Here is a 27,329-nt window from a genome sequence, read left to right on the forward strand (position 1 = left end):
AATTGAATATATATTTGAATTTTATAATTACCTTATAGGGTAACGGGTACGAAATAGTCATTATCCATACCCTTACCTATTTATTTAACGAAAAAAAAATTATTACCCATACCCATACCCAATAAGCTAACGAAAAAAAAACTTTACCCATACCCGCCTTATCGAATACGATACGGGTCAGATAAACGGCTAAAAAGGTACCATTAACACCCCTACCTGCAATCTCCCTCTCTCCCTATCTCTCTCCTCTCTCTTCTTTCTCTCTCAGATCCGGATCCGGGAAAAGAAGGAGATATAATGCTGACGTGGTATAAAAGTTAATTTTACGGATGCGAACGCTTAGCAATTAACTTTAAATTAATTTTTAAAATTTTCATAACTGTTGTTGTAATTAATTCTAATTACTGAAGATGCTCTTAGTCAGTTGCTGCATTCGAATTGTTTCCCAGTCACTGAACATATTGCTCCACTGGAATGCAACAAGCGGTCCAGCGCAACAGAGAAAATCTTATAAAAAAAAGGCCCAATAAAGAAAACAACTGTCCAAATCGAACATCAAAGATTCGTTCCTTGTGTAGTGCCAATAAATAGATAGTGACTGGACGACTGGATGGATTATGTATATATATATTCTATAACTAAAAAAAAAATATAATCCATCCAATCGTCTAGTGACTGAAATTTTGCAATCAGTGAGTGGGCGAAATAAAAACTCCGACACATGCTTTTCTGTCTTTTTCCACCAATCTCCTGCTACACATGATCATAGAGCAATGACAGCCCTTTAAATATTTGGTCATACAACGTGCGTTTCTGAGAGAAAAAAAATGGCTAAAAAGGGTCGAGAACTGGACCATAGTGTATGATCTTGCGCGGATCTTGGTGCCAATCATAGATTGCATCTCCGCACCAACCTCTTTCCGTCTCTACTTGTTTTTCAGCCTTTAAAGTTAGAGAGGCTGTTGTCGCAATATGTCAAGTAAAAGGGTTATTTTGAAAGAAAACCAACAAGTTTTGCTTCTCCATCTGCTGAAAAAGTGTCAGAATTAGTGTGACGATACGACCAAAATTTAGATCATTAAGCACATATGATAAACATTACTACCTACCAATTAGTTACAACAAATTTTAAGTTTGGCACGGAAATCCTGTTTTGAAAGTTCCTGAATCTGACATAGAATATTAATGAAGTATATAATTTAACAGAGTGTTTTAGATTATCAATGCAGGGCATGTATTCTATTGTAATAATTGGTGCAACTGGCCCATGCGGCACAATGTCAATTTAGCTTTAAATTAGTGATTAAAATTCACCATACTTAATTACCTGCACTTTACATGTCTCTACTGAAGCAATTGGTTTAGTGTCTTCTGCGGAAATTGCTTCTACTCCAGCATATCTGAAAATTTTGCATACCAAGATATATAACGTTAAATTAATAGAAGACATATATAAAAAACCTCGGTAAGATGGATTAAATTTACTGCATCCCTATTAACATAAAAATAGTACCGTTTTTCTCTTAAGGGTCTGCTCGAGTATGGTGACATCAAAGGAAAGGGAGGGGAGGGAAAGAAAACGGGTGTGACTGTGGCTGACCGGAGGCAGTTATTTGCTGCAGAACCAAATGAATTGAGAGGGAGTGGAGGGGAGGAGGAGGAAGAGAGGATGAGCTGCATATAGAAAATTAGCAAATTTATTCATCTCCAAATCAAGGTGTGGAGGATGTGAACTCGTCGAGTGTTTTCTTCCTTCCCACCTCTTCCCTTTTTGTTACACGCCTATTTGTGGAGCACGGCCTTAAGGGAGATGCCTTGTTAATTAAGTGACATCATGTTAATCCGCACTCCAAGATCATCATCAGCGAGTTCATTACCCGGTCGATAATCCTGACAAGCAATTTTAAATGGTAACAAAAATAAATATTAAAAGGAAAAAAATAAATAAAGAGTTGTAGCCTCGTAAGTTAAATTTAAAAATAAAAAGTGTTAACAACTTAACAGCAACATTCAGTGCTAATATATAATTATATAGTTCATTGTATACCTTACTCATATAATCTATATCATGACAGCCACGAACTTCGTAGCGATCAAGAGATGGTGGAAAGTCTTCCTCTGGATTGATTTTAAGCTGAGGACACATAGTTATGGTGAGTTGCTTTAGAGAGGTCAGCTTAGCAAGCCCATCAATGGATTCTAGACATGCACATCCGTAGATATTTAGCGCTTCAAGTAAACGAACATTTTGGTTGTTAAAATCTAGCTTGGTTACCTCATGTGACCATGAAACAACTATGGTTTTAAGCTTTGGTAAGTGAGAATTCAGCAAAATCATTTCATGAAATTTCCCGAATAGCCCCAAGTGCGAGAGTGAAGGAAGAGTGAGAATTCTGCTCAATTTAATGCAATCCATTAACACCAATGTTGTTAGAGTTGTAAAGCGAGTAGAGGGAAGGGCAACCAATTGGGGGTCTGTAGATATGGGCATTTTTTCTGTTTCTATTCTATCAAGGGACTGGGATCCCTCGGGTATGGTATCAACGCCGAAAAATTCATGTCCAATTTGATGAACGTTGTACGCCCAATGAATTTGTAGATACTTTAGTGACGGCAATTGACCTAGTGGAGGAAGCAATTCACAGCGAAACGCGGCGAGTTTTACCTTAACCAGTTTACAAAAAGATTTGTCACTAACCCAGCGTGGAAACCTTGTGCCGTTATAATTGAATATTTGTAATTCAGTAAGGTTTTTGTTTGGCTCGAGTATTTCAAGCAATGTCTCAGAAAACTCCCTACTTATTCCGATGGGTTCTTGGTCATTGATATCAAATTCAGAGTTACACCTAAAATTTAATATTAGCTGCTCTATGTAACCCTTTTTGTGCAAATTAACCTCCTTAGCATCTTCTATATCACTCACATTATTGAGACCAAAAATGCTTAAGCTTCCACTGAGAAATGCCAGATTTTTAAGTTCACCGATATTGCATTCTGAACTATTTTTCCCGATAACAAAAGTCTTCAAAGATTGTAGGTTTGTTAACAGCCCGATGCCATATGGTAAACAACATGGATACTCGGAGTCATTATTAAGGTGCCGGAGGTTAACTAGCTGCCCAATGCCATTTGGTAGCTTCTTAAGGGGGCAATGATCGAATTCTAGGGTTTGTAGATTATAGAGACTGAAAGTTGATTTGGGAAGAAATTCTAGTTCAGTGCCGGAAACATTGAGGTAGCGTAACAGTTTTAAGTTCCCAATTGATTCAGGCAAGGTAATTATTGCAGCATGGCTGAAATCTAAGGCTCGTATATGCTTCCAGGTTTCTAACATGTTTATGGGAATCTCGACTCGAACAGTCGCATGATTCTCCCATGTCAAAACTTGTACCAGTCGCATGATTCTCGATCCTTGAAAATGTTGAAGCATATCCATGAGTGTTTTGTTCTGCTTAATGCAGTCAGGATCCTCCTGACTCGGAACGATTGATAGGTATCGAACTGTACTGGCTTCTGACATATCAAATTTCTTTGCTATTCGGGTTTCGGTCATTTCCAGCTTCCTTCTTGCAACTTCATTATCAGAAACAAGCTCTGCTAAGTCATGCAAAAGGTCATGCATAGCAAAGAATTGTTCAGGTTCAACATCCCGATTTTCTATTCGTTGAATCATTGATCTCTCTAATAAATGATTTATATATTCTCTGCCAATATCTTCTAACATTTTTCTGTTAGAACCATTGATAAGCCCCACCGACATCCACAACTTTATAATCTTGTCAGCATGAAACACATGATCTTTGGGAAACAAGGATAAAAATGCAAAGCACTGTTTCAGAGGTGGCAGCATGCGGTCGTAGCTTAATTTTAGAATGAGAAAACAATCACCATCTCGAATGTTAGGTTTCAATTCCTTGCTTTCTAAGATTTCCATCCAACAGTTCACATCATATTCAATTCGACAAACACTTCCAATTGCTTTGACGGCCAAAGGTAATCCATTGCACTTTGCAACTATCCTTTCAGCAACTTGCATCATGGGGCCATCTATATCTCTTTCTCGGAAACAAAAAACCAATTGCTTGAATAACGAACAACAAGCTTCAAAGTTGAGATAATCCAGAGTATAAGGTGGCCTCATTTGCACAACTTTAGCAACAACGGCACTACGACTGGTTACTAAAATTGTGCCTGATCTTGAAAATTGTAAAGGAAGCAGCAGAGAATCCCATAGACTCTGCTCCTCATTCCAAACATCATCCAATACAAGAATAAAACTCTTTCCTATAACCTCCTCCTGTAAATTTGATTGAACATCATCCAATTCACAGAAATCACAATTCTTCTTGGTGAAAGATGTGATTATTTTTCTAGTCAGGGTAACAACATCAAAATCATCAGACACACAAACCCATCCCTTCAATTCGAAACGTTCCCGCACCCTTGCATCATTGTAGACCAGTTGCGCAAGCGTAGTCTTACCGATACCACCCATCCCAACTATTGTGTGTACCTTCAATTTACCCTCCCTGCTACCTCCATCCTGGTTAAATATTAATTGTTTGATTATGTTCTCCTTGTCTTCATCTCTGCCATAAATAGTAGCCTCCTGAACTAGAGAGCTACTAGGTTGCCGTGTCAGTCTCTTTGTCGGCATGTTGAGACCTTGATGCATCGAACTTAGAGAATAATCCCACTTGAGGGTATCCCAAACCTGAGTAGTCTCCTCAAATCTCCCTGTAATCTCCTTCACTCTACTGGCTATCTCATCAGATACAGGAACAATAACAGCAATCGAGTGCAGATCTAGTACCTGTATATAAAAGGTTCTATTTTTATTTTGGAGGACTTAGTTTATATCAATATGTTGAGAAAATTAATTTTGTGATTAATGTGTTGAGATGATGTTCAGTATATATACATGAGCGGAATCAGACTTTCAAACTACGAAAGTCAAACACACAATGAAAATCAATCATATAAATTTTTTCTATGAAGAATGTGTGTCAAATTTTCTATACCATAACATTTTACTCTAAATTATATTAAGAATCATAAGTAAATACAAAAAAAAAAAAAAAAATGGGAGTCAGTTGACACCCATTTCTTTGACCTAGGTCCGCCTCTGTATATATTGATCTCATTAATTATATCATAACATGTCACTGTTAGATTTATTTTTCCAAATTCAGCCAAATTGGCCCAATATTGTTTTTGTGAAATTCCTTCGCCATTTGCTGTTCTATGTTGATGTCATCACTATTGATGATATTTATTATTATGGTTTGCTCACCGAATGAAAGAGAAATATACAAATAAATAGTAAAAAAATCAGCAGCCACCGTAGATCAACAATTTTGTAAAATACTTAATAAATAGTAAAAAATTCAGAAAAATGTAAAATTTGGTCTCCAAACACATATTAATATGGAGAACAAGATGAACGGTTTGAATCGGCCATTTGAATTTTGAATTTTAGATTTATGGTCCAATGCACAAACCCCTCCATGCATTGTAATGCACCATAGCCCATCTCTATATATATATGAGGAGAGATCAAGTTACAACAATTTTTGAGTTACAACAAGTATTTTTTACATTTTCAAAGTCTAAATCGTCGATCCAAACCGTTAGATGTGATCTCTACTATAAAATGTGCTTGGAGACCAAATTTTACATTTTTTGGAATTTTTTTACTATTTATTAAGATGGGTACAAAAACTAGTCAAATTCAAGCCATTGAATTTTGTACCCATCTTAATAAATAGTAAAAAAATTCCAAAAAATGTAAAATTTGGTCTCCAAGCACATTTTATAGTAGAGATCACATCTAACGGTTTGGATCGACGATTTGGACTTTGAATTAAACGGGTTGCTTTAATTCGCACTCATATATCTAGTTTCGAAGTCCAAATAGCTGATCCAAACCATTAGATGTTTAATCTATATTAAAATGTGCTTGGAGACCAAATTTTATATTTTTTGGAATTTTTTTACTATTTATTAAGATGGTTTGAAAATCGCTGTTTTTTAATGATGTAGAATTTTAATAAAAACAGTGATTTTCAAACCATATTAATAAATAGTAAAAAAGTTCCAAAAAATGTAAAATTTGGCCTCCAAGCACATTTTAATATAGATTAAACATCTAACAGTTTGGATCGGCTATTTGGACTTCGAAACTAGAGATATGAGCGCGAATTAAAACAACACGTTTAATTCGCGAAGTAGCGTAGCCTTACTCTCTCTCTCTCTATATATATATAGTTGCATGTACTATGTTCTAAGAGTTACTTTATTCTTGAGACAACGAAAGCTTACCTATAGTCCAGTCTTTTAAACTATTGGTGCAATTTAAGTTGGAGATACTCCTTTCTTAAATTGGGGTCTACCATAAGAGATGAAAAAAATAATTAGGGGCTAATAATATTAATAAATAAGTGTACTACCTTCCAAGAGTTACTTTATTCATGAGAAATAATATAACTAGTTCAGATTTAAACTATTGTTGCATTTTAAAAACAACTAGATAAGGATAAAAATTGACTATTGTTGAAGTAGTTCATTATAAGGATTATATATATAGAGATGGGCTACGGTGAGTTGCGAAGTAAAGCGACTATTTTACTTCACGCTCATATTTTGCGATTTTTAAGTTCAAAACGTCGATCCGAACCGTTCATCTTGTTCTCCATATTGAAATGTGCTTGGAGACCAAATTTTACATTTTTTGGAATTTTTTTACTATTTATTAAGCAATTTTGAAAGTCGCTGATCTGATGGTCCAGAAAATTTTACTGTTTTTTACTATTCACAACAAAACAGCAATTTTCAAAAATGCTTAATAAATAGTAAAAAAATTCCAAAAAATGTAAAATTTGGTCTCCAAGCACATTTCAATATGGATTAAACATCTAATGGTTCGGATCGGTCGTTTGGACTTTCAAAATAAAAATACGGCGTGAAGTAGAAACGCGTTTTACTTCGCAACTCACCGTAGCCCACCTCTCTCTCTATATATATATATATATATAGAGGTAGGCTAATATACAATCGATTGTTCCTGAGGTCCCGTACAACAAAGTCATTTTCTGATTTTTTAAAGTCCAAATGATCGATCCAAACCGTTCATCTTGTTCTCCATATTAATATGTGTTTGGAGACAAAATTTTACATTTTTCTGAATTTTTTTACTATTTATTAAGCCACTTTGAAAACCGCTGATCCAACGGTGGCTTAACAAAACAGTAAAACCAGAAGCTACCGTTGGATCAGCGATTTTCAAAGTGGCTTAATAAATAGTAAAAAAATTCAAAAAAATGTAAAATTTGGTCTCCAAGCACATATTAATATGGAGAACAAGATGAACGGTTTTGATCGATAATTTGGACTTTAAAAATCGGAAAATGACTTGGTTGTACGGGACCTTAGGAACAATCGATTGTATATTAGCCTACCTCTATATATATATATATATATATATATATATAGGCTGTGGCTAATTTGCTGCCGGCAACATTTCTGCCGGCGGTGCTGCCGCCCATTTTTCTGTTTTGTGATGTCCAAACAACAAATTCAAACTGTTAGATGTTTAATCTATATTATAATCTACTTGGAGACCAAATTTTATATTTTTTGGAATTTTTTTACTATATATTAAGCTGGTTTGAAAACCGCTGATTTCAATGCTGCAGAAATTTACTGAAATCAGCGGTTTTCAAACCAACTTAATATATAGTAAAAAAATTCCAAAAAATGTAAATTTTGGTCTCCAAGTAGATTATAATATAGATTAAACATCTAACGGTTTGGATTTGTTGTTTGGACATCACACAGCTAAATATAGCCCGGGCAGCACCTCTACTGAAATGCTGCCAGCAGCAATTTAGACAGACCCATATATATATATATATATATATAGAGAGAGAGAGAGAGGTTGGCTAAGATCAAAGTGATAGTTCCTGAGCTTTGGTGCTACCAATTTGTTTTTCAATTTTCAAAGTTCAAAACATCGATCCGAACCGTTCAAATTGTTCTCCATATTAAATTGTGCTTGGAGACCAAATCTAATTTTTTTTTACTATTTATTAAGCCACTTTGAAAATCGTTGATCCAACGGTGGCTTAACAAAACAGTAAAATCAGAAGCCACCGTTGGATCAGCTGTTTTCAAAGTGGCTTAATAAATAGTAAAAAAATTCAGAAAAATGTTAAATTTGGTCTCCAAGCACAATTTAATATGGAGAACAACTTGAATGGTTCGGATTGACGTTTTGAAATTTAAAAATTGAAAAACGAATTGGTAGCACCAAAGCTCAGGAACTACCACTTTGATCTTAGCCAAACTCTATATATATATAGAGAGAGAGAGAGAGAGAGAGAGATGGACTTGGGTGAGATGCGGAGTATACGCGTTTGGTGCTCCATGGTACATTTTAGCCATTGTGAAAATCCAAACAACCGATCCGAACAGCTCAACACAGTCTACATATTGAAATGTGCTTGGAGACCAAATTTTACATTTTTTGGAATTTTTTTACTATTTATTAAGCCACTTTGAAAGTCACTGATCCGGTGGTCCAGAAATTTTTACTGTTTTTACTGTTCACCCGGATTTTCAGATTTTCAAAGTGGCTTAATAAATAGTAAAAAAATTCCAAAAAATGTAAAATTTGGTCTCCAAGCACATTTCAATATGGAGATCACATCTAACGGTTCGGATCGGTTGTTTGGACTTTCAAAATGAAAATATGGCGTGAAGTACAAACGCGTGGTGCTCCGCGTCTCACCCAAGTCCATCTCTCTCTCTCTATATATATAGAGAGCAAAACTAGGGTGTGATATGCTCACCAAGAGGGGTTGGTGAGCACGTCTCCAAAATACAATCGGATTGACTTCGAACTACGAATTCAAATCGTTGAAATCCAAGTACTTCGTGAGTGATGCATGTACACGTAATTTTTTTGAAGTTTTGAATTCATTTAGTACATGGCTAAGCGGTAAAAAAAATGACGAAAAATTAATCCATAAAACAATTAAAAAATAAAACTTATAAAATGTTCATTGTTTTGACCACTTGACCATAGGGTGTGATGTGCTCACCAAGAGGGGTTGATGAGCACAACTTCAAAAAACTATCGGATTGACTTCAAACTACAAATTCAAACCATTGAAATCTATGCATTTCGTGAGTGATGCATGTACATGCAAAATTTTTAAGTTCTGAATTTATTTAGCATATGGTCAAGCGGTCAAAACAATGAACATTTTATAAGTTTTTTTTAATTGTTTTATGTATTAATTTTTCATTATTTTTTTGACCGCTTGATCATGTACTAAATGAATTCAAAACATCAAAAATTTTACATGTACATGTATCACTCACGAAGTACTTAAATTTCAATGATTTGAATTCGTAATTTGAATTGAAGTCAATCTGATAATCTTTTGGAGGTGTGCTCACCAACCTCTCTTGATAAACACATCACACTCTAATTTTGCACTATATATATATATATATATATAAAATCCTTATAATGAACTACTTCAGCAATAGTGAATTTTTATCCTTAAATAGTTGTTTTTAAAATGCAACAATAGTCTAAATCTGAACTAAGCAATGGTTATATTATTTCTCATGAATAAAGTAGCAATAATTGAAAAACTTGCCAAACTATTATATGTGATTTTTTTTCGTTCCTATTTTTTTTTTTTTTTTGTAGTAGGCGAATAGCCTACTATTTTCTTAATCAAATAAAAGGAGAACAAGATTAAGTACTTTGCAAGCATTTTCCAGTTTTTTTTTTTTTTTTTTTTTAAATGTTACCTCCCCCTGACGCTTGCGCTTTAGCCCGCTGCTACCATCGATGCCGAGCAGCATCCTGTTCCGCACTTGAATCTTCGCATGAAGCACGTCATACTCATAGTCACCCACCACATCCTCAGCATCGTAAGCGACCTCCTTCAACTCCTTGAGCCGAAGCTTCTCGGCATGTTCTTCAACATCCCTTTCACCAGCGTCCATGAGGATGGATTGGATCCGCCTCATTGTCCTCTCCAGCTTCCTCAGATCCTCCAACACAGATGCATTTTGAGTTTCATTTGTTTCTTGTGCAGCATAGGCTGCCGAGGTAAGCAGAGAAGACAGCTTCTCAGTTGTCCATTTGATGCCGCTCGCAATAATGCCTGTCATTAATTAGTGGCTCTTGCGCTCTTCTCTCTCTCAATGAAACAACGAATAGTTAAAGAGTTAAAACGTGTGAACTACTGCCGTCTCTTTTCTCCTCTCTGTGTCTGTCTGTCTCTCTCTCTCTCTCTATATATATATATGCGTGTGTGATCTCTCTGTCTGCTGTTGTGTGAATGTAATGAGTCGTTGTTCAGCTGTCAATCTCCAGGTCTGGTACTCAACAGTCAAAAAGTAATTAATTAATCGTTTCACACGGCAGATCATTTCTTTTGATATTAATTATACTGACAATCCAAAATGAGTCTATGATACTATGTATAGCACGGATTGATCTGTAATACGGATCAATATTTTGTTTTTAAAATTCTAATAGTTGATCCGAACCGTTGAACATGATACCCATATGAATGCACTTGCTGATCAAATTTTATATTTTTTTTAGATTTTTTTTTTAAGATAGATAGAAAATTACTATTTTATTTGGATGGTTCAAAATTTTTAGATCAAGTGATTTTATTAAAATAATTTGAATTCAAAAAATTCCGACCCAATATGAAGTGGACCTGATCCAAATTAACATGCCAGGTTGTTACCACCTTTACCAGTTGTATTGGGAAAAATTAAAAATTAGTAGTGCTGGTACATTACAGAATTTACGATAATAGCTGCATGGTAACTTTGAAGACCCCTTTATAAAAAAAATAGAAGTAAATGAAGTTAGTTAGGTTCAAAATTAACCGCATAGGAATACTTTTTGGTATTAAATCTACCCCCAAACTACATCATACATACATTATATACATTCTAATACATATTCTATCTGGTACCAACTTTTTTTTCCTCTAAGCTTGTGTTTTACAAAACGGGATGAAAGAAAAGGAAGAGAATGCAACAATTTCACCTCCTTTCCACTCCGATTTGAGGGCAAAGGATTTCGTCAAAACTCCACAGGAAGTTTCCCTCCACTCAGTCTATATCCCCTCCACTCCCTCTCCATTTCACCTTCATTTCGCTTCGTCCGTAGCAGGTGAACCAAGCGGTTAGATGCGGTTTGGCTAAATTTTCCCTTCGCACAATGTTTCTCCCTTCCCCTCCCTCTGCATACTCTTTTCTGGAGCTGACTCTAAATAGCAATAAAAAATATGAGTATATTTATATTTGAATAAAGCTATGGTATTATATATAGCACACATTGGCACACGCTATGGACTAAAATTTTAAGTTTGGAAGTCTAAACGGTTGATCCAAACTATTCAACATGGTCTCTATACAAGTGATTTTCTACCCATAAAAAAAAGTAAAAAAAAAAAAAAAAATTTAGTTTACAAGTACATATTCATATAGAGACCATGTTAAACGGTTCGAATGGACTGTTAAAAATTTAAAAATAAAAATATTGATCGATAATACGAACCAATCCGTGATACATAGTACCATATATAGCCTCACTCTTTAAATTTTATACTCCATATATATTAGATTTTGGAGTTTCGATCTCAGCAATCTGTCATCCCTAGCTGACTGACTCGTTACTATTATATATTCAAGAACGATCAATTCAATATGTGACCTCATTCTTTGGAGGTGAGGGGTTACAGATTGAATTAACGCCCCCCACAAAAACTTAAAAATACCTTAGTATTTTTCGAATTTCTCAATTTCAGTAGTTTTTTGGTTTATTTTTTCTAAATATGGTATAAATAAAAATTAAAAGTCATACCATGAAAGAAACTACGAACCGCTAGATCCTCATCATGCAGTCCCGTGGTGCTGCTTTCTATTTGATATAAAATAACAAAAATGTTGGTCGACTCTATTTCTAAATGGCAGAGTCAGTCGTAAGAATCGGGAGCGGGGACCGGGGTGACTGTGTTGAAAAGTTTTTTTTTTTTGGTCCTAGTCAGGTGTCAGGGAAGAAATCTTTTTTATGTCCATATTCCTTAACTAAGATCCCAAAATTAAATTTATTTGCAAGGGCAGAGTCAGGACAAATTTTTAAATTTTTTTTATTTCTAGCTCTACCTTTTCGTTTGTTTTTATCTGCAATTGACAATAAAAAAATAGTTGGGACCAAATTCTATGTTTTTTTCTCCGTTTCAGTCATTTTAAATTTAGAATTTAAAATTATTAGTTAAAAGGGATGAAAAAAAACGAGCATGCATTATGATCAATTTGACAATTTCTCATTACCTTTTTTTTTAAGAATATTTGGTGCAAATTTCCTTTTCGCCCTTTAAAAAACTTTTCAACTGTCTAAAATCAAATATTAATTATAAGTTTGATAAAAACCGCATTTAGCATTTAGTCTAGTGACAAAGAATAACATCTTTTTATGAACATTAAATATAAATTGCAAGACTGATCTCCATCTTTCTATCTAAAAAACGGTTTTATAAACATTAAAACAAACATCAACAAATATAGGCAAATTTTATATTAATTAGGATATTGTAAAATTAGAAAAATATATGTTTCGTACAAATTAATTTGAGCACAACTTCTCCATTTTTTTTCCTGATTGGCACATCAAATATCAAAACTATTTAATCTCAATAAATGTCATTGGTAGAACATAAAGAGTATGACGCTTATATTAATCTGAATTTAAATGCAAACCTAATTTCAAATACACGCTTTCGTACATGTGCTTAACGCTGTTTGAGAATCTACAATTAATACAAATTCTTAATTAAACAGTCAATTGGTCCATAATTTGACGACCATTTCAAACACGCTTGTGCTAATTAATTAAAATTCCGAATTAATTAATTAGCATTCAGTCGCATACGGCATATGACTATACAGTTTGGTCTCCGACAGGAATTAAAATATGCTGCAATTTCTGGCTTGTTAACAGTATTTCTGAAATTTCTGAAATTATGAATCCAGCCGTTCAATTTTTCCTCTGCACACATCTCAAAACAGCTGAATTTTCTGTGCACGCATCTTGAAACAGTCTAACGGTTGGATTCAGAAAAGCAGAAATTTTAGAAACACTGTTCACAGGCGAGAATTTCAGCAGATTCGTTTCCCTCGGACAGACTTCAACAATCAGAAAAAAAAATTATTTTGCACCGCCTAATCTATAGTCCTTATCTTGGAGTAGACAACACACTCAGAAAATTAGCTTATGACTAGGGCTGCAAACGAATCGAATCAATTGAACTTAATCCAGTTCGAGTTCAAATCATTTTCGAGCCGAGCTAACTTGAAATTGTAGCAGCGTTTCAACCTGAAAACAAAAATTCGAGTTTGATTCGATGCAATTCAAACCAGTTTCTAATTGAATTGGTTTGAAATTGAAGCAGGGTTTAGAACTAAAAAAAAAAGAGTTTCAAACCAAGTCATACTCAATTCTAGTTTGATTCGAACTAATTTCGAACCGGACTAAGTTTGATTTGTTTCAGAACCGAATTGGTTTGATTTGTTTCGAACCGAATTTTTTTTTCCGAATCAAACTTGATCGAATCACGAGCTACGAGCTTTTTGTGCACCACTTCTTGCGACAAAGCGATTGAAATTCAATGTTTATTTAGATATAAGAGGTTCGTTTTGACATTCATGTCAGATTAAAATTGATGGCTCAGACCACAAACATAAACAAAAAGATCTTAGCCATGTTTTATATCATTGTACGGACAAACGTACCAGATATTATGGTTATATGAAGTCTGAACTAAGGCTCTGCCTTGATTCAACAAGACATCAATTTTTCATATTGTAAGATCTTGACAGCTACCCACACCCCCTGATCTGAGGTAATTATAGGATTGCAAGGCTACGGCAAATGCAGAGATCATGTCAGTTTCATGCTTTCACTTTCACTTTGGGGAATTGTTCAAAAGGCTACTTTAATCTGATAATAATTGATGCATATAGTAATTGGTAAGTGTGGTACAATTCGCATCCAAGTATTGCTACATACTACCATGCATTGATAAAAATGAAAAGTCAATTATATATAAAGAAGCCCAGGAAACATCCAAAGTTACTCAATTGTGCTCCATTTTAAACCTCAAATCAACGAGTCAACAATAATTGAAAATCAAGAAAGGGGAGGTAGGATAGTTGGTTAGGAAAATATCTTAGGATCATTATACGTAAAGGTCGAGAGTTTAATTCTCTCTTACAACGCAGCTTATGTGAAGATTTAAAAAGAAAAGAATAATTGAAAAATCTAAGCTAGAATTAAAATTTACAACTCAGAGATTGAGGGAGAGAGAGAACTAGCGTTGATATCTGCGTTTGTTTTCCATAACCCTAAATCCTCACGAGTCTGTAGCCCCTTAAGTAACTTAATATTTGAGTTTAGAATTCAGGTAAATCTGGTTCGAGTTAGAATTCACGACTTCTAACATGGATCCTAAAGTAACTCTATATTTGAGTTTTGATCCCATACCGTCCGATCAGAATTCGGATGATCAAATACAATTTAAAAATGTACGGGTTTGTTTCATATCCGTGTAAAATCAGATCAGACACATTTTTTTGGAGTGTTCATCAGCTATCAAATTTTGAGTTACGATTCGGACCGTAATCCAAATATTAAAAGAGGTTTATGAAAATTTTAAATTTATCGAATTGATCCAAATGGTGATCCAACGGTTTGAATTCAAATGAAAATTTTATCATATCTTAACATATCCGGACCCTCAATTTATTGTGCGCGGAATCTCTATGCAAAGCAACTGATATGTCGGTCAGGTAGAGGCCTTATGTGGCATTAGAAGACGTGGGCTTTGAGCCCATATATCAGAATTCAGGCCCAAACAAAACATCATTTCCTCAAGCCTTAGGGCCTGTTAGGAATTGCTTGGATATTTAACCCAACAGAAGTATATTTCTAAGAACTCGAGGGTCCGTATCTCCTATAGAAACTCAAAATTTGATTTTAGAATTCGTGTAAATTTGGTCCGAGCTTGGGCTCTTTTGATATTCGTGCAAACTCCGATCGAACAGTCTGGATGCAAACACAAATCTTGAGTTAATCTAAATTCCAAAAGGAACAGACTACAAGTCTATAATATATTTAGAGTGAGGCTATGGTACTATGCATAGTGCATATTAGCCAACGCTATAGACTCAAATTTTTAGTTTGAAAGTTCTATTGATCAATTCGAACCGTTCAGCATAGTTTTGATATGAATATGTATTTCTAAACTAAAATTTATATATTTTAGAATCTTTTTACTATTTTTAAGATTGATAGGAAATCATTTGATCTGAAAATTTTGGACCATTCAAGAACACTGATATTATACCCATTATTTTATCCTCCCCCAGTACCAGCCAAGCTAGGGAGCTGTGGTGTTGGAGAATGGCTCTTCTGTTTCGCAACAAATCTCTAGTTTTTGCATTCTACACTGAATCAGTGATGATTTAGCAGTGAAAGGAAGCTGGTTATGTGTTCGAGCATGGTAAGACCGACCAATCAGTCATGACCCACAAGATTTACACCTGCAAGTTTGTAATGCACATTCAGACAGTTTACTTCGTAAACCCCCTCCGGCTTCTTACTGTAATCATTTTGCATGTTAAAATCTATTTATCATGTCAAATTATTTTTGTAGGTTCCCAGTATTCCGCGAATCCATTTGACTAAAAAAAGTTTATATAACAACATGACAGAGACTCGATGCATGTAGCTGTTCGTACTAGTGATTTCATGTGCGTATTTCTTTCAACCACATTGCAATGCATAATATCATATTATTAATTAGCGTAGAATTAATCTATATTAGGATGAATTTTATTCGCTATATATCACATATTTTGGAATTAACTATAATATCTGAAAAAAAATTTAAAAGTAGAAGGAAGCACCGAAGCAGAGTAAATTATACAAACTGATCAAGCAAAAAGAAAATGATACATCACCATAAGAAGATTGCAATGAAATTTAAAAGCATTGTGACACAACATAATACTACGCATGTACAGGAAACGAAAACAATTGTGTACATAAACGAGAAAGGTAATAATTAGTATTGAGAAATTACAAAGAAAATAAAATATACAACTGACATAAAATAGAACAAGAAATGTACGTATGTGTCTTTGTGAAGACAACACTTGAAGAAAATGAATGTTAATTAACGACCAAAAGCAATGCTCTCCTCAGCTTCCTTATCTATATTGAAATAATATCCTGTATGCTCCATCTCTATCTCATGCTGAGATTGTTCATTGATCAGAGTCTCTGTTTCTTCGAGATTGTACTCTTGTCCCCAGGAATGCTGCTTAAGCATGTTGATTCGATGAAGCTGTTCAGCTACTTCTTTCATCATAGGTCGCTCTTCTCCTTTCATACTGAGACATTTCTCAGCTAATTTAGAAACTGCTCTGATTAATTCCATGTCATCTTCATGTTTAATTTCATCATCTAGAAGCTCTTGCATTTTGTTCTCCTTCATAGCAGAGAGGAAACGAGATGAAAGATTCCTCATTTCTTCAGATACATCAAAATCAATTACGGGTTTGCTGGTTAGGAGTTTGAGAAGAACCACACCAAAGCTGTATACATCGCTTTTATCAGTTAGTTGGCCATATTGCAAATATTCTAGATCAAGGTACCCGTATGTTCCTTGCACAAACGTGACAAATTGTGCCTCATCAGTTGGAGCTAGTATGGATGCTCCAAAATCAGACACCTTCGCCGTGTCATCGTGGTCCAAAAGGATATTTGCAGACTTCACATCTCCGTGAACAATCAGAGGAGATGCTGAAGTGTGCAAATAGGCAAGTGCCTCTGCCGATTCATGTGCAATCCTCAGACGGGTTGCAAGAGAAATGCGTGATCCTTGCTTTTTGTAATGAATATATTGATATAGAGTACCATTAGGGATGAACTCATATACTAGCATAGGAACCTCAACCTCGAGACAACAACCGAGAATTTTTACAATGTTCTTGTGGTTAATTTGTGAGAGAATAAGTATTTCTTTTCCGAATTCTTTCTTCTTGCTCTCATCAACTATCTTACACTTTTTAATGGCAACCATTTGATCTCTCAGTGTTCCTTTGTAGACAGTGCCCTGACCTCCATGACCAATAATCTTTGCACTATCAAAATTGTTTGTTGCTTGTTCTACTTGTTGCTTTGTGAAGATTGTAAAGCCAAAACCTTGATTTGATTTAATCTCCTCCAACAGAATCCACCCTCCATGTTGTTGAAAATACTTCTTTTTTAGTTTAGAAAGATTTCTTCTTTCCAGGACCACATAGATACCAACTCCAAAAAATAATAAAGCACCAATACCAGCAGCAATTCCTACAATATTTAGTGCATGCAAATTTGCTTTAATTTCCAGTACAAAAGTTTTGTAAATGTTGCTCATATATAATACTACTATATCTATATAGATAATTTCATTTCTGATCAATCTTGTACCTAGTTGTATTTATGTTTGATGTTTTTTTTTTAGTTCTTCTAAAATAAAGTAGATATGTTACCTCCTAGACCCCGATTGCACTCAGACCAATTATCCGATCTCTCAGGCTCTCCCCCTCTCTCTATGTATGTATGTTTGTATGTATGTGTGTGTGTGTTTCTGTTTTTCTTAAAATTTGCTATTGTCAAATTAGGTATCTCCAATTTGTAATTTAGAGACAACCCCAATACTAACCTTTTAAGGTTAATGTTAAGAAGCATCAGGTAACATCGTTGTTTTTCTCTCTCTTTCATTGTTCTAAAGGTCAATTGATCAGTTGCCATTTATAATTTATTCAGAGATTTCTCAAGTATGAAGATGTCTACTGTCAAGGGGATTGGTGAAGAGCAGGTCAAATCGTTGTTTCTTAATTTTATTGACGGTGGGCCTTCTAAAGAAGTTAAATTAAAGAAGATGAAGAGGAGGTAGTTGAAGTTTCATGTACTTTGATGTTAATAATCAATAGGGGAACTTTAGTGACAGATGGTTTAATTTTTCCTCAGCAGGGACTTGATCAAATCTTTGGTAACACGAGAACCATTTGACGTTACTTCAAATACTTGTTAAATAAAAATTTTCGTTGCTAGGTGGTATATATAGTTGTGCTTGTGCATATATATATACTTTTTAAATAAAAGCAGGCCGGGGTGTTCCAAAAATCTTTCAAAATATATCTACAAGAATGGAACAATATCCGCAAGGCTAAAAATTTACAATTACCAAAGGTACACCAACAAAAACGTGTTATTTTTGAGCATATCGGTATTACCGACAGAAGTATCCGTGACGATACCGTCGAAAAAAAAAAAAAAAAAAACTTTTACCCTCACAGATACTGTTCTATTCTTGTACCAGCAACTTGATATTAACAACTGGTCCTAATTTGATAGGAAATAAGTACCATGTTCAAACTTCGAAGTTCATGGAAGCAATCTTTACACACTCTATTTGTACATTTGTAACAACATTCAAAATTGCATGGAAGTTATTTGGTAAAGGTAATAAGTAATAACATACCTATAACTAGTTCCATGTTGCGATCGCATTCTCCTGGATTGTTATGATCACTATGTAAGCCGAAAGGACAAGAGCAACGATATCCTCCTTCAAAATTGTGACATTTTTCTGCCTTGGAGCAGGGATTTTGATTGGCACATTCGTCGACGTCTGAAAGAATATGACACAATATCTATAAGTCTACATATCTCTGCAAATATTATAAACAAAAGAAAAATAAAAATAAAATGAAGGAAGAGCAGGAGAGAGTGTGTAAGAGAGAGATACCTTGGCAGCCTCCATCAAGGTAAGGATTGCCTTCATAACCATCGGAGCACTTGCAGATATAACCACCACCAGCACTGCTTGAGTTTAAACAAACACTGTGATCGCTTGTGCATGCAAAGGAGGATTTGTTAATTTGTGCAATGTCACATGTCGTGTTTCCTATAGCCCAATCAACCACCATCGGCAGTGGTTGAGAGTAAAACACAGAAAATTGTGCCGGACTTAGCCAATTAGTAGTGATGTAAGTTGTGTCAAACTTGAACTCATCCTCCTCGACCACCATAGCATAGCTGCAAGGACTAAAGTTGTACACCTCTGAGTTGTTGAACCTCTTATCAAATGTAACCGTAATAGATTTTGTTTCTTTAAAAATAGTTGTCTGGCAACAACCAATTCCAGAGCAGGATCCATACTTATTCAGGGTATCTAGGCTATCACAGGAAGAAAGACACCCTACTGAGTAATTACTATTCTCGTCGAGGCGGAGATAGCCAAGTGTATAACACCCAATAACTGTAAATTTGTTCTTCTCGGTGTTGAGCCAGAATGGTGTGCCAGAAAGCTGACTTCCCAAATTATCATTATACTCTACTTCCTTTGTTGTGCTGTTGTAGCACTGGGAAGATATATGGCTGCTTGTACGTGCCTGTCCCGAGGACAGACTTATATTCAGAATCTGGAGACTGTTTGCAACAAGGTAAGGAGTAGGTACACCATTGTTAATTATTTCGCAAGTTACATTGAATTCTTGAGACAAGAAGCAATTTGGGCCAATACCGAAAGGGTAAGGGATGGGAATATCATTACCCTCACAGCTCTCTGGGCACCCGGGCAGAGCGATGGCATTCGCAGATTCAGTGCTTTTGAACTGGAGGAGGAGGAGGAAGAGGAGGTGGAGATGTTGGGTTAGTATCATTGCCATCACAGTACTGTGTAAGCTACGTAGTACTTGCATCACTAATCTACTAATTTATCTAGTTTTTATGAATGGATCGATCCAACATTAGTCGAGTCGGAGGCTCTTTAAAAAACGTAGGCCCATTTGATACTATATATTATATTAGGTAACTTGTAGTGCAGCTCAACTTTGAATATCAATTGAATTGTTGACCTCGTAATGTATATTATCAGAGAAGACTCATTGAAAGATACATCACATGATAAAAAAAAATTCATTTAAAAGTTAATTTATTATGTTATAATATTTTACTTTTTTTAATAGAATCATATTTGAAATTATAAGTCGTCATACTTGGTAATCATTTGCTTTAATTAGAATTTTTATCCATAAATTAACAAACAAACGGTAATTAATTCCAATTTTCAACAAATAATTTAATGATTTCTTGGTATGATACTTGCTCTAATATATATAATCTGTGTTGATAGAAACTAATAACCCACAAGAAGAAGTCCACTTTCACAAATATTTTTGTTAACATCAGACGTGATCGGCCAATTGAAAATAATTATTGACAACGAGCTTAATTAATATTATAGAGTAAATAAGCATGAGCCATACATTCATATATCTCAACTTTGAAAGAGCCAATATTTACTTTTTATTACTTTTACTAATTAAAACTATTTTTAATATTAGTATTTCGTAAAAATAATCGCAAAATGATCAGCCATGCTTTGATCAATGTTCACCATTGTCACCATTTTGAAAGAGTCAATGTCCATATGTCACGTCTGATGTTAACAAAAAATATTTTAGGATGCAAAAGCTAATTACTCAAAACATTCTCATACCATAAGGAATTTCAATGGTCGATCACGTCTGATACCATAAGTAACTAATTGAAATTCCTTATGCAAAAGCTAATCCCTAGCTAAAAACATTCTTTAAATTTCATATTAGTTACTCAAAAGCTTTCAATAAGGTCAACCAGATATGTGCCAAATGGTATCAGAACACTTGCTGGGCCATTTTTTTGCCATAGCTGAATCACTCACAATTTTCTTCCTGAGTTTAGTAAGTTTTTGGATTTTCTCCATTCGTAGCGTAATCTTACAATTGAAGTAGTCAAATAATGAATAACAAAATATCTGTTTCTGTGTCCTTCTATCAATCAATCAATCAATCTAACAATATCCTCTATTTTGTTTATATTTCTTACAGGGCCCCGAAACCAATGCCGTGCACTGATAACCCAAGATGAAACCACCAAAATGAATAAACCACCAACAGCAACTGGTGTGTAATTAAATGTATCCTTTGTTATGGGGTAAGACACCGGCAAAGAAAATAAAACAGCAATGATGATGACCCAAAGCACCGCAACCCATCCTACAAGTAGGCTGTACCGGCCCAGGTTGAACGGGCCCTGAACAAAAGTTCTACGGGCCAAAGTTATGCGAAACAATATCGGGAGTGCATATGCAACGTATAGCCCAATTGTAGCGATTGATACCATTGCTTGGAATGCAACCAGACTTCCCAGGGACTGGTACAGAAGGATAAAAAGTTAAGAAATTAGTTGTTTGGTGCTGATCATCACTAGGGTCTGTTTTTGTTTATGTACCAGACTGGTACTGAAACCACATACTGCAAAATTGGCAGGTGCATACTGGATTACTGACATAATTAAGGTACCCAAATCATACTGAACCATAATAGTTTTAAGAATCTGGTTCTTTTTCTTTTGAAATAATGAATGCACTAATCTTGTTTTGGTGTCATCTGGCACATAATGTTAGTGCATCAATGCGAGACCCAGTTGGTCAGGTAAATAATATTATCTGATATGGCTGTCAAGTGATAAAATTTCACTGCACCTTTTCTTCTACTGTTACTATTACTAGTACTATTATTATTAATTATTATTAATCAACTATCTTTTTCTTTGGACTGTTTTGATTGGGCTGGTATAATAGGTATGAGTGAGTCTATGGTACTATGCATATTACGATTTGTTACCGTGCTACGGCTCTATATTCGAGTTTTCAAATCCTAACGGTCGATCCGAACCGTTCATCTTGTTCTCCATGTTAATATGTGTTTGGAGACCAAATTTTACATTTTTTGAAATTTTTTTACTATTTTTTTAGATTTATTGAAAATCACTGTTTTTGGATGGTCCAGAATTTTCAGATCAAGTGATTTTCTAAATATCTAAAAAAATAGTAAAAAATTTTCAAAAAATGTAAAATTTGGTCTCCAAACACATATTAATATGTAGAACAAGATGAAAGGTTAGGATTTGAAAACTCGAATATAAAGCCGTAGCACGATAACAACCTGTGATATGCATAGTACCATAGACTCACTCAATAGGTATAATAATGGCAACTTACCAGCAAAAATAAGCTTTCAACTATTACTTTTGGCATGAATGTGAAAACAACATAAACTAAATATAATACATATAAGATTCCCTTGATAGCTTCCACCAGGTATTTCAAAAAATATATATATAAGATTTCTATCACATATTTTTTTTGCTATGTAACTTCTGAGAAAACATGAGTTATGAGGAATATTACCGGCAAAGCCATGCAGACAGAAATAGCTGCTGAGAGCCAGACTGCATTGATCGGGACCTCTTGTTTATTCACTTGATGCCACAGTGAAGAAAAAGGCATTGCACCATCTCTTGAAAATGCATATGCCATTCTGAATTTGCAAAAAAAAAAAAAAATTTGAAAAGAGTATTAAATTCAAAGCGGCACAAAAGAATATTACCGCTAGTAAATGATAGATCTTCTTACATTTTAGTATTTAATTGATGTATCAGATCAATTTGCATAATGACACATTTTTTATGCAATCTAACAAACAACAGGAATAATGCAAATAGCCCCATCCCAATTTTTCTATTTTGATTTTTCACCCGCAACGCCACCCCCCACCCCCCCCCCCCCCCCCCCCCACACACACACCCAATAAGGCTCAATCATGAAAATTTGAATCTCCAATGGCGCAATTGAGCCTCAAATCATTCCATTTATAATTTACATGTCTTAATAAAAACTTAACTAAACAATATGTTACCTAGAGTTGCTAGTAACAGAGCTCATGCCGCAGAAAAATATCGCCACGGCAACAATTCCCAGACAAACAATCCCACCAACACCACTCCCGTACCTACTTTTAAACGCAAGGTAGAACACCTCAGCAATTGCATATCCACCTGCATCATTATCCTCACTGATCAGGTAAGGGATGTTGGTTGCTGCAAAGGTGATGCCAAGAATGTAGCCCCACCCGACAATTATGGATATGCCGATGGAGCTTATAATGCCTCTTGGGCCATTTATATCTGCCCTTTTTGTTTCCTCTGTCTGTTTGATACAGCAAAAAAAAATACTTTGTTTTTCAGATGATTTTCAGTTGTGGTTGCTGTTTACAGGTCTGGTTTTCCTTGATTGCAGTTCATGGTTACCAACCAAAAGACCAAAATGGGCCTTTATAAAACCTAAACCATTCAGTTCAGTGCTGTGCAACTGGGATTAAATAAAAGCGTCAGTAGGCCTCAAATCACCATGGTTGTGTGCAATTGAAAGTTTGAAACACAGGACAGACCAGAAAAAATGTGAAAACCTTTAGTTTTGTTCAGTGAAAAATTGATATGTCCTCTACATATACTGATATACTGCTAAAATAGAAAAAAAAAAAAAAAAAAAGTATGAAAGATATTTTCTCACCATATGAGCAGAGGCATCGTAACCCATCAATGTATACTGGCTCATTAAAAGGCCTATCAAAAAGATATAAGGTTTGCTTTGTATTCCTGCGTTATTATCTGTGTTGAAATGCGTAAATACAAATTTGGCACTAGCCCTCTTGGTTGCTACTGTGGGGATTACAATCATAAGAACAAATACACCTGTTAAGAAATAGCCCCATTAGAGTTTGTAGAAATAAACAAGCATTCATGTACTTTATTCTTTATACATATGTGGTGCTTGATTGCATATGTGAGAATAATTCAGAGAAAATATTATCAATTACAGCAAGAAACTTTCTACAACTGGTCTACCGCAACAAATTTGCACTGTTACAATTTGGGTGTACTATGTACTTGATTCTTTCTTTTGTATATAGGTTGGAGAACTGTGATTACCCAACATGTTCCATGCAGCAGCTAATTGGCCGAAGAAAGATAACCAAGTAATTGATAGGCTATTGATAATAGCATGAATCAATAATATTCCGGCATGGAAAACAATGACCACATATTTTGAAGCTAAGTAGCCGCCTCCATTATGTCCTCCAGTGCTGAGCAGAATTATTACTTGAATTAACTGCGCCAACGAGTAATCTATGCTTGTCGTAACTGCCCACTGTAAAATTTAACATTTTATTCTGAGAATTTTGGAAATTTTTGGGGGATCAAATTTTTTTCTTTTTTTATTCTTTTAATATTACCTGTCCGACACAAATGAATATTCTTGAAGGCAGAAGAGAAGTTAGAAGAGAAGTTGAGAAAGAAGTCAAAGTTGCTATGTTTTTTGTGAATCTTATGTTTCTCAGGGTCTTTTGTGCTTAAAATCTCTTTTCATGTCAGTTTTAAGAATGTTTCAGTTTGGGTTTTTTTATTGTAAGGGTGCTGTAGGTATGTTCTTCATACTTGCTTAGGTTGTCTTCTTTTAGGTTGAATGGTACCAGAAAGGTGGTACCATGAACAGTTCAATGTTGTAATGGTTTTTGTTTTGCAATGAAAATCGGTGGGATTCTCCACTTCTTTCAAAAGAAAAAAAATATATATATATATACTACCTGTCCGACGATGTTGAACCTGCAGTTACAAGAAAAGTAATTGGTTAATAATTGGAACTCAACAAGGCTTGCTACATAAAATAGCCAGGTAACTTGATACAAGGGGAATGCTTAAATTTAGAACAGGAAAAAGAAGAAAAAAATTCCAACCTTACATTCTACAGGGCTTTGCATTATTTTGTCAAGATTTTAGTAATAACAAAAGCAAGTTCCTCTAATTGGCAATTACATTAGTAAAGGAGGTTTCTTCTTCTCAATAGTCAAGCAGCAAGTTGAAATAATTTTTCCATTATGAACTGGAAGCAAACAGTTAACAATTACCAGCCGGTGATCCAGGAAGCAAATGGGGCCCATGACTGACCCGCCAGCTTGGCACTCCAGTAGTACAAGCCACCCGAGGTTGGGTAAGACGAACATATTTCAGCCATTGACAAACCAACCAACATTGTGAACCCGCCGGCAATGAACCAACCATATGTCATAGTGAGGGGCCCACCAAACGTCAGACCCGTGTTGTATAGTGTGGTGATACCCGTCATAACCGAAATGATTGCGAAAGAGAACGCAAAGTTGGAGAGAAACCTATTGAGTTTTAATCATTTAACTAATTAATTAATGTGCCCAGTAAATGATTGAATAGTAAGATAACATTTGATATTGTTGGCTTTAATTTGGTACCAGGTACCACTTCATACTAGTAATAAATATGACAAATTGAAAGGCATCCGCTATGACTGGTACAATGCCTGGTACAATGCCGCATCAGAGGAGGGAAAAAAGAATCACTAGACCTATCCCATGTAAGTACACAATTAGACTGAAATAGCACAAATTGGAATGCTCAAGGATCCCAATTCAAGTCAGAAGCTTTGTCTACCAACATATCCAAAAAAGAAATGAGAAAGAAAAACATCGGCTAAACCTCATTTATGGAAAATCAAACAAGAACAAAACAAAAGGGCTTGAATATATATTCAACTGGTTGTACGTTAGCACAATATATCAACATATATATAGTGTTATCTCGAAATTAAGATCAATTAATAAATTAGGAAAAACATAATAGAAAAGAAGAATTACGAGAGGTCGCGCTTGAGCTCCTGTTTGTAGCCGAGCTCAAGGAGGCGTGCTTGGCCAGAGTCAAGATCGTTGTCCATGAAAATTGTATAAGACCCCTTGGTTTCTTCCTTGGCCTCCATCTCTCACAATTTGTATATATATATATAAGAGAGCCTCCCTCGCTCGAAATTTGTATATGAAGTGTGGTGAAATGGTTGTCACCTTTATGGACTTAATGGAATGAACAGAAGCAGCTATCACGAAAGGTTGGAGATTTATATATTCAGACTTCAGAGGCTCAATAATGGATTCTGATTAAGCATCAGCCTTGGTCCAGCAGTACTACATGTTCTCTGATAAACATGGATATATAAGTCGTTATCGTGATTTTTTTAATTTAGAAACTAAAATTTATTTTTTTCGAAAAAGAGAGTGATTAATATTTTATATTTTTTAAAAATAGATGAAATAGTACTAATAATAAAGTTCTCACCAAACCTTGGTAACAACATCACACCCTAATAAAATTAATATTATAAACTTCCATATTTTTTTAATAATAAATATATTTTTTTATTAAATAGTAGTATTGAAAAACATATATCCAATCGTATATGTATAACCCATCTATATTCATCTAAGAGTTAGGCTGGGGTGCTATGGATAGCATAGTGGCCTCTATGCTACGGCTCAATATTCGAGTTTTCAAAGTTCAAACGGTCGATCCGAACCGTTCATCTTATTCTCCATATTAATATCTGCTTGGAGACCAAATTTTATATTTTTCTGAATTTTTTTACTATTTATTAAGTATTTTACAAAATTGTTGATCCAACGGTGGCTGCACAAAACAGTAAAACCGTTGGATTAGCGATTTTCAAAGTGGCTTAATAAATAGTAAAAAAATTCATAAAATTATAAAATTTGGTCTCCAAGCAGATATTAATATGGAGAATAAGATGAACGGTTCGGATCGACCGTTTGGATTTTGAAAACTCGAATATTGAGCCGTAGCATAGAGGCCACTATGCTATCCATAGCACCCCAGCCTAACTCTTCATCTAATATTTAATCCGCATCCATATCGAAAAAACAAAACAAATGCCGATGTGATTTTCTTTATCCAATCCGTATACGATCCGTTTTCACCGCTGCAGCGATCCACTTGGTTTGGCTTGTAGAGACTAGAGAGAAAACATGTGACTGGATCTAATAAAAAATTAAAACAAATCCCGTAATCATGCAGTCTAGTCGCTTTGTACAGAAAAAACACGTGACTGGATAATAAAAAATAATAATCATTCATATCGAATCTTGTTTAACAAAACAAAATGTAATATTTATATAAAAAATGTGATATGCATACAACGGAATCCAGCTCTTCAAAATTCCTGCGTGATTCACACCAAAATAGAAAAAGATGATAAAGAATTAAAGAATGCTGGAGCTTAGGTGTACGTCATTCAGATATTCTGGATTTTATAATTTAGAAATTAAAAAATTAGATTTTCAAACAAAAGATTTGATTGATTCTTTCGTTCAGAAGTGGTCAAATTTTCACGAATATTCTATGAATTTTTAAATTGAATTTGATCCGAATTCTAATTTTAATCCAACGGTTCGAATTCAAATTAAAAATTTAT

The 27,329-nt window shown here is 34.8% G+C and overlaps 2 protein-coding genes and 1 pseudogene across 6 annotated transcripts in view; all 3 read right to left on the bottom strand.

Annotated features, from left to right (window-relative positions):
• LOC144562703 (amino-acid permease BAT1 homolog) overlaps positions 1-25,934 on the bottom strand; it is a 38,508-nt gene extending 12,574 nt beyond the window's left edge. Inside the window, exons 1-8 of one of the 2 annotated variants that reach the window (XM_078311944.1) lie at positions 25,708-25,934; positions 24,949-25,209; positions 24,628-24,646; positions 23,972-24,191; positions 23,553-23,734; positions 22,900-23,189; positions 22,392-22,521; positions 20,907-21,352 (exon numbers count right to left, since the gene is read on the bottom strand). In XM_078311944.1, coding sequence (XP_078168070.1) covers positions 20,978-21,352; positions 22,392-22,521; positions 22,900-23,189; positions 23,553-23,734; positions 23,972-24,191; positions 24,628-24,646; positions 24,949-25,209; positions 25,708-25,826 — 1,596 coding nt within the window. In that variant the 5' untranslated portion in view covers positions 25,827-25,934 and the 3' untranslated portion in view covers positions 20,907-20,977. Of the gene's footprint in view, positions 1-20,906; positions 21,353-22,391; positions 22,522-22,899; positions 23,190-23,552; positions 23,735-23,971; positions 24,192-24,627; positions 24,647-24,948; positions 25,210-25,707 lie in introns of those variants that run through there. The other variant, XM_078311945.1, reaches the window with a different exon arrangement.
• Positions 549-10,286, bottom strand: LOC144562701 (putative disease resistance RPP13-like protein 1). Of its 3 annotated transcripts, none has more exons than XM_078311940.1 (5): positions 9,826-10,286; positions 2,048-4,813; positions 1,514-1,890; positions 1,328-1,400; positions 549-959 (listed from the first exon to the last, which is right to left on the bottom strand). In XM_078311940.1, exons 1-3 carry the CDS (start codon positions 10,189-10,191, stop codon positions 1,819-1,821), a joined length of 3,204 nt encoding a protein of 1,067 aa, XP_078168066.1. In that variant the 5' UTR covers positions 10,192-10,286; the 3' UTR covers positions 549-959; positions 1,328-1,400; positions 1,514-1,818. The 3 variants fall into 3 exon arrangements, with proteins under 3 accessions (XP_078168066.1, XP_078168064.1, XP_078168065.1); XM_078311938.1 differs by having other exon boundaries at positions 549-1,026; XM_078311939.1 differs by having other exon boundaries at positions 549-1,029.
• LOC144562938 (wall-associated receptor kinase 3 pseudogene) lies at positions 16,222-19,824 on the bottom strand (annotated as a pseudogene). Its single transcript, XR_013514230.1, has 3 exons — positions 18,903-19,824; positions 18,636-18,785; positions 16,222-17,458 (listed from the first exon to the last, which is right to left on the bottom strand). The product of XR_013514230.1 is annotated as a wall-associated receptor kinase 3 pseudogene (transcript).
• Positions 25,935-27,329: the final 1,395 nt, after the last annotated feature.

The sequence above is a fragment of the Carex rostrata genome, chromosome 12 (assembly GCF_964058835.1).
Source record: "Carex rostrata chromosome 12, lpCarRost1.2, whole genome shotgun sequence".
NCBI classification, from domain to species: domain Eukaryota; kingdom Viridiplantae; phylum Streptophyta; class Magnoliopsida; order Poales; family Cyperaceae; genus Carex; species Carex rostrata.

Excerpts from the sequence above, each read along its gene's own strand:
- LOC144562701 (XM_078311940.1), bottom strand. The coding sequence starts at position 10,191 with ATGACAGGCATTATTGCGAGCGGCATCAAATGGACAACTGAGAAGCTG. Across the intron at positions 4,814-9,825 it reads AGCGCAAGCGTCAGGGGGAG|GTACTAGATCTGCACTCGAT; the intron begins GTAACATTTAAA and ends TTTTATATACAG. Across the intron at positions 1,891-2,047 it reads ATATAGATTATATGAGTAAG|GATTATCGACCGGGTAATGA; the intron begins GTATACAATGAA and ends ATTGCTTGTCAG.